The sequence below is a fragment of the Engraulis encrasicolus genome, unplaced genomic scaffold (assembly GCF_034702125.1).
Source record: "Engraulis encrasicolus isolate BLACKSEA-1 unplaced genomic scaffold, IST_EnEncr_1.0 scaffold_25_np1212, whole genome shotgun sequence".
NCBI classification, from domain to species: domain Eukaryota; kingdom Metazoa; phylum Chordata; class Actinopteri; order Clupeiformes; family Engraulidae; genus Engraulis; species Engraulis encrasicolus.
Window position 1 is genome coordinate 1,739,495 of NW_026945544.1, and position 8,218 is coordinate 1,747,712.

The following is an 8,218-nucleotide window of genomic DNA, read 5'->3' on the forward strand; positions in this document are numbered from 1 at the left end:
CTCTTGCTTTACACTCTCAGCCTTGCTAAGTGAGTTACTCGCAGTACAGCACACTGGAAAACAACCACTCCCTCTGTACTGTGCTACTGAACAATGTCATGTCATTTATTTTTAAAACTTGTGCAGTTTACTCAATCTTTAGTTTACCCTTTACAAAGTTTGTTTGATCTATGTATTTATTTGCATTCCCATACAAGTTGTAATGGGAAACTTAATGTTTGTCAACCTATGTAAATGTTTGCAAAGATGTTACTCTATATGGCTCAAGTTGCTTATCATTGTATGTTATTATAGTCAATGTTTTTATCCCACCATACCTGTAGCCTATTATGGCTGACGTCTACACTGTTCCTCAGACCGACACATGGGGGCGTGCTGGGGCAGGAATTGGGAGTTAAAAGTGTCCCTATAAAATTGCTGGGTACTAAATGTGCGGCCAGTTTCCGGAGAGATTTTTTTTTTTTTTTTTTTTTACAATTGTTGAAGTTCAGAGGACATTTGAAAGTTTGATTATTGACCCCGGCTATCCTGTAAAAACTCTCCCTCAAAAGCTCCACGCAAAGTTCTTCAAACTAAGACATGTTGTGTAGTTTGATGGTGAGGTAATTTGTATGATTCTTAACATGTTTGGAAATCGGATTTTGGTGTCATTAGAGCCAAATAACTGAGTTCACTCCCAATAAGCATAAAATACCTGCTGGCTCTTGAGTCCATGCAAGATCATGCGAAAACCAATCTGTGCATAGAAAAGAGTAAGGCACATTTTGTCTGCACGATAAAAGAAACACAAATTGCCACATTTAGGCTACTCCAGTTCACGGTTGGCCTGTTGTGAAGATAAGAGCGCTTTAATCCAAATTCCGGCCAAGACTTTTTTGGAGAAACCAACGTTTACGCACAGAATAGCATAACCCCACCTCTAACAGCGGTAGCCTAATTAGGTGAAGGGGCGCCGAAAACCCTGCAGATTAGGTTTTTGTGTGGAGGCTGGCTGGATTAACCCTCTGTCTTTCTTCATGTTGCTCTAAACCACGTCAGCAGATCTATACCCACCCCAAAAGGAGCGGTTCTTCTGTAGCTTGGAATGCCATAGCTGCCTGCCTGTTTGCCATACTGTAGTTCCCTGTTGAACGTGGACACCTTGCAATACCGCCTGAGTCACCGCGCGGCGACGCCGACAGATTCCTGGGCTGGACTGCCTTTCTGTTGATAAGCATCCGATGGTATTCAGTACAAGATGGCGGTGTCTGGCATGGAAAAGGACGGAATAGTGAGTATCAAATAACACAATTACATCATTACACCATACGATGCTGCCGTTTCGCTTAATGTTTCACCTATTGTGTCGCCTGGATTATGGATGGAATCTGGTTGTTGTAGGTTAGCTGAAATATGTTCGCCCTGGAATAGGCTAACTATAGGAAAGCCACCATCCCTGTTTTCCATATGACCATGGCTCTGGTCGCACACAGAATTTACATTTTAAATGGAACAGGGGTATGAACTATTTACGTGCGTCAAATCTCTTTCGTGCGTAAAACGAGGTCTGCACCAGCTCGGATCAATAATGTGCGATTTGCAGCCTAATTACATTTCGGGTTGCTTTACGCCATGCCTCTTGCACTGGATTTGGCAGACAGGCTGTGCTAGAGTTGTACACTCTCAAAGTCTTTCCTGGAGGCAGATGTTATGACAGACTCAAGGTGTGCTCATATATCTGTCAGACAAAGCCACGGTGGTCCTTTAAAAATAGGAGCCTCCTATATAGTTTTATTTGCCGTCTGTTGACATACCGCATTCCACTTCATTCATTCCTTTACATTGCACTGTAATCCACACCCGTCTCTCTTTTTTGCCTTTTTTATTACAATGAAGAATACCGAAGATGAGCTCAATGACTCCGTCGAAAATGCCGGGTTGATTTCTCCAGACAAGGAGAATAAGGGGGATATTTCACGCCTACTGGTATAGGAGATTTTATTTTCATAATCATTTTATTTCCCAATGCAATTGTAGGCTTTAGAAACAGGCCTGGTTATTTTTTTCCTAACATGCTTTCCGTGTCTTAGACTGTTCCCTTCAGTGGTCGTATCAAGGGAGGGATGAGACCGGGAAAGAAGATCATCGTGATGGGCATCGTGGATCCTGAGCCCGACAGGTGAGTTTTTATTCATTCTTTCCATCAACCGGTCTGTGACACCATTTCAGATGACAGTAGTCCACGCCCAGTTGTAATGTCGGGCTCTCCCCCACTCCTCACGTTTACTGTAAACCTACAGTATTTTGAATATACGGCTTCAGTCCAGACACATATGATGATGACAAGAGCGTCTCATTCAAACTCGTGGATTGTTCTCACCTCCTCGCTAAGAAGAAGCCTTCCTATTAATAGACTTGCAACATGGGATGGTTTAGACTATGGTCTGTACGACGTGCAGACAAGCGTGGGTGTTCAAAAAATGTCTTTTCGGTGCTCTGTGCGTATATATTCTAGTAGGTATGTCTGTTACTACATACTACACGGTGAAGACTAATCTGATATAAGCTTAATCACTGTGGCCTTCAGCTGTGTCATTGCCATATGGTTATAAACCCGCGTGACCATAGGATTATTTCATATCTTGCGTAATGCTCATGTGCGCTGTGGTTTTCATCCTATTACCAATATTTGGATCCAATTATAAGTCACCTTCATCCTTCGCTTCGTTTGACTGTAGCCTAAACATTTCCCATTTAAAGGTTAAATTCTCAACAAACTGGGCTAGGGTGGGATCTTTAGTCTTTGCATGTTTAAAATTCTCAAGAGTTTACACCCCCCCCCCCACACACACACACACACACACTTTAGTCTGTTTTGTTGTTGCTATAGCATGTGTTTATGTAAATAGAGCCTGTTACAAGTTCTGTGATTGATGTTTGTATGACACACCCCATGATGACTACTGGGCCTGTGACAGACACACAGGCCTGCTGTGACAGGGAGACTTCTCCTCATCTGAGGTTTGTGTTATAAGCATGGTCTAGGTAACAAATAGCCTAGTCCTGAGCCTGACCATCCCATAATACTACCATTTCATTTCGTTTTCATGGTCTGGAGGTTGTTTGATCTGACGCGATTGCAGGAAGCGGGAAGGACATTTTTGGAAAAATCAGAATAAGTTGTTGAACAAACATGTCTGACATCTATCTTTGGCGATGTAGGAGCGTTTAACAGACATGTCTGATATAACATCCTACCGTAGGATAAAATTACAATAGGACCATTTGTCAGAACACCGGCCAAATCCTGCCGCTCAACATCGCTCCACAGAAAACAGGCACCAGACGTAGTGCGGAGCCAAGTGTCTTGGCGGAAATACGTAGGATGGTGCACGAGGCTAGGTAACCAATACCTGTTATAGCAAGTTTATAACAGGATGACATGCCACAATGTGAACATTGACAGTGTGACATAGCCGTAAGTATAATGGAATTCAAAGTATCTCACATCAAAGCAATAGGAGAAAACCTATTAGCCATCTCCAAGCTGTAGGCTGAAGAAGGAAAGAATGGGCGGTATATGTGGAGGAGAGGAATATATGTGTGTATAAGTACAACTATGTGGATGTTATAGGATGTTTATTATGTATATGTAAATGGTGTCTACATGTACGTACTCGTGTATGAGAAGTGAATCCCAAAGATCTGACTAATGCTGAACTTGATGGAACTGAACTGTCTGATTAGTAAACAAGTACCCCTGTGGGACAATAAAGAATCTTATCTAAAGTGCTTGGGATTGTTTTAAGCATTTCGTAGTAAACCCTGCCTATTTATATTGATTGACTGGCCAACATTACTCATGTCTGTCTCTGTTGTCAGCTTCGACGTGTGCCTGGTGTGTGGCCCAATGAGTGATAAAGAGGGCCTGGATGCAAAGACGGACGTGGCCCTGAAACTCCACGCCCGATTCCCCGACCGCAAGTTCCTCCGCAACGCTCGCGTCTCTGGGAAGTGGAGCGAAGAGGAGGTCCCCATTCCTTACTTCCCCTTCATCCAGGACCAGCCTTTCAGGGTAGGCCCCAGCCGACAATGCATGGCTCACATACTCAACATATCACGGTCCTTTAAAAACCTGGTCACACATTTGTGCGCTCACACACACACGCACATGTGCATGGACACACACACACACACACACACACACACACACACACACACACACACACACACACACACACACACACACACACACACACACACACACACACACACACACGTACACACATAAGCAATTGCGCACACTCACACACACGTGCACGCACGTATGTGTGCACAAACACACATTAACATATGCACAAACACTACAACTATTCATAGACTTCGTTGACTGTACTTGGTGTACAGCTGAAGTTTTTGGTGGTAGGGCCTAAGGCATTGAGTTTTGAACTCACACATCAAGTTGGACTATATTTGTCATTGATTGAGAGCGTGTTCAATTGTTTTCAAGTCCATATGAACATATCAAGTCAAGTCAGCTTTTATTGTTTCTTCATATGCACAGGTCATATAAGGAAATTGAAATTACTTCTCTCTCTCTCTCTCTCTCTCTCTCTCTCTCTCTCTCTCTCTCTCTATACCATGCCAGGACATAGACATGCACAGGACTGACATTTACGAACTGACATTTAAGTGTAAGACAGGATAAGTAACAGTGATGAACCAATAACAATAAAGTGACAAAGTATCTGCCAAGCAGGAAGCCAGTAGATGCCTGTGTGTAGTAGCCAGACTCTGAGTAAAGTAAAAACTAAATTAGGGGGATGGGGTCATGCACTCACACAATTCTCCATCACAATGAATGGAAAAGATTACTGTTGCTCTTAAGCCCACTGGTAAGGCACCACAGGACTGTCTGTCATTTGCATGCATCCCCAGTGTCAGTAGCCATGCTGGGACTTAGCCAGCTGACTCATTTACATCCAGGGCTCTAAATTAACACCAGCCAACTGGCCAAATGGTGGGGACATTTCAGTTTGGCTGGTAGAAAACACCAACTTACTCGCCATTTTGACCCATTAGTGAGTGTGTTTGGCTAGTAAGATTAACATCTACTTGCCATTTTGGCAGCTGATGAATAAAGTTAATTGTGAGCTCAATTTTGAGCTTAACCCCTTAATGCGCGCCGTACTTTCAATGGCACGCTGTAATAGTCATTGAAATGTAACTACCATAGCACTACAATACTATGGCACAACACAGGCTTTTTAGTAATGCACCACAACTTGGTCATTACCATACTGGTAACAACAAATGTATAAAGCCGTGTCTTAAGGGGTTAAGTCAATCTCCCAACAAGATCTTGTGTTGCTTGTGTTGTGCTGGGGTCTCATTGAAAGACAGCTGAGACAGAGACAGCCAGAAACACAGACATAGACATAGACATAGACAAGCTGTCTTTCAGTCGCCATGCCAAGGGTTGGGTACGTCAGTCCAAGTCTTTTTTCGTCCCGACCCATCTCTGCATCTTCATGGGTTGTGACTCTGCTTTAAAAGATGCTGCAAGATGCCGCTGGCTGCTATCTGATAAAGGAGGCTCAGAAATAACGAGAGGGGGTTGGGGCCATTGTTAGCAAGGAAGACAGGAAGGAGGAAAACGGGTCACGCCAGTTCTAGATCAGACATCAAAGCAGAAGATGCTCACTGTCTTCAAGAAAGACTGACATAGCTGATGATGGAGACAATAGATTTGCCCCCCATGAATTATTCCAATTTACCTTAGCTTGTGTGTTGCTTCTCCTTCTCATTTCCACTCTTTCCCCTCAATTTGCTCATATGGTCTTTTTAAACCTTAGCCGTTTTAGGCATTGCTTTCAAACCTTTGTTGAAAAAACCCTAATAATCACCTCTGTTTTCTTCATCCCGATCCAGATTGAGATCCACTGCGAACACCAGCGTTTCCGGATATTCGTGGACGGCCACTCACTCTTTGACTTTTATCACAAAGTGAAGTCTTTGCTCTCCATCGAAGTCATCCGAATAGACGGGAGCCTACAGATCACCAAGCTGGGCTGAAGCCCGGCGGCAGCCTCGGGCAGTCGGGGGGGGGGGCCGTACAGGGCCGGGCCGAGGCTGACCAGTCTTCGTCAGGTGGCCTGGTGGTGTCAGACAGACCTGTTCCCAGCTATGGTGACACGTGCATCACCTGCCACCGGGTGACCGTTACTGTATGTCACCTACAGCCACCTGCCCACCTGATGACCCTGACAACCCTGCACTGCTTCATGGGGGCTGCCATCTCCCTCCTCGCTCTGAGCCCTGTGTTCACCAACGCATCAATTTCCTCCACTCATGGCAATAGCTCCGTCTCCTCACCCACCCACCCACCCTCTTGTTGTCGTCTCCAGTCCTCCAGTCGTCTCCTATGGGTCTAAGGAAGGAGACCCACTTGTCGGTGAATGGTTGCAATGCTCAGCTTTTGTGTGTGTTGTTGTTTCTCCCCCCGAGCAAATGCTTTTTACAGTACAGTTTGTTTCGCTCTCCCTGTACGTTTTTTTTCTCTTTGTTTTTTTTTTTTTTTCTTTTGGTCAGGGATGTCATAATAACACGATATGCACTCTAGGTCAGCAGAGAAAAGCTGTAGAGATGTTCTGCTGTGTACTTGCTGCTTCAAGACTTCAAGTGCAAAAATGTTGAGTATTACTAGAGGTTAGTGTCACCAAATGGGAAAGACGCTGTTATAGTTTCAAGCACTCAGGAAATAACTTTAGGTGTATTTATTCTTTTTTTCTTTCGAAAAGGCATATTTTGTAATCAATTAAAAAAAAGATTTATGGTAAATAGCTATAAATTAGCCTAGCGCAGCCAGACCCGTACAGCAAAAAGCTGTACCAGGGTCTAGGAGAGCTGGGCAGCAGTGTGGGCGGGATAAACGGTTGCTTCAGCACTCTACGTCACGCAATTGGATGGCAAACAACCAATCCCCACACACTCCTGTGTAACGTCACAGCTGTCTCGTACACGCGACACGCCCCTTTGTAATTGAAGCGGCGTAGTCGAGCCGTCGTAGCAGTGAATTCGTGTGATGACCACAGCCACAAACAAGTTTCCTAATAAATCGTGTTTTCACTTATACAGTTCAAAAATGCATCGTTTTCAACCACATGGCCCTCCTTGATCAATCAGCGAAATGTCGAGCAATTTGGGGCTTGTTAAATGGTTATATTTATGATTGTTGTCAACATGGCATGTTCGGTGTTAGCTAGCTAGCTGTATACCCATAACTAATACCGGTACATGGCTAGCCGCTAGGTCGGTAGACCAGGTGTCATTCCCATCTATTTAGTAAGCGACTTACAGACTTTCAAAGCTCCCAAATGTCTCGTTTTTAATGACATGGATCATGACATGGATTAGAATTTGGGGCAGGCATATAATACAAGGCTGGATACCTAGCTCTGCTATTGACGACAGGTTAGCTAGCCACTAGCGAGGGCCTCTTTGTAGGTGAAACGGCAACTTCCAGTCGTAGTAGCAGTGAATTCGTGTGATGACCACAGCCACAAACATGTTTCCTAATAAATCGTGTTTTCACTTAAACAGTTCAAAAATGCCTCGTTTTTAACCACATGACCCTCCTTGATCAATCAGCAAAATGTCGAGCAATTTGGGGCTTGTTAAATGGTTATATTTATGATTGTTGTCAACATGTCATGTTCGGCGTTAGCTAGCCAGCTACCCATAACTTTCCCAGATTGTCGCTCCCAACGCAGGACGCTCCCCGGTCAGCTCGCTCCCACTATCCAGACTATCGATCCCACCGCCATATAACGGAGCTAGTTATCTTTTTGATGTTAGTCTTAGAAAAAAAACTAGGGTTAGAAACAAAAAACTAACCCTAACCTGGATACCTAGGTCTGTGTTGTTGACGACAGGTTAGCTAGCCACTAGCTTGGTAGACTCGGTGTCATTCCCATCTATTTAGTAAGCTACTCAAAGACTTCCAAAGCTCCCAAATGTCTCGTTTAAATGGCATGTGTCTTGTTAGAAATTGGGGCAGCAATTTCATTCTACACCTACAGTAGTGGTCTGACTATCTGGTTCTGTAAAATGCTCAACTTAGCTTACCGAGCTAGTTTAAAACATCGAATGATCAAATGGTAATGTGTTGAGGTCTATTTGTGCCCCACAAGTTCATGGTGTATTATTACATCAATCCATGTCAGCCACGAAATGTATT

The 8,218-nt window shown here is 44.0% G+C and overlaps 1 protein-coding gene across 1 annotated transcript; it reads left to right on the forward strand.

Annotated features, from left to right (window-relative positions):
• Nucleotides 1-840: 840 nt before the first annotated feature.
• On the forward strand, nt 841-6,825 carry lgalslb (lectin, galactoside-binding-like b). Its single transcript, XM_063192870.1, has 5 exons — nt 841-1,270; nt 1,876-1,965; nt 2,070-2,158; nt 3,862-4,054; nt 5,911-6,825. Exons 1-5 carry the CDS (start codon nt 1,238-1,240, stop codon nt 6,052-6,054), a joined length of 549 nt encoding a protein of 182 aa, XP_063048940.1. The 5' UTR covers nt 841-1,237; the 3' UTR covers nt 6,055-6,825.
• The last annotated feature ends 1,393 nt before the right edge of the window (nt 6,826-8,218 follow it).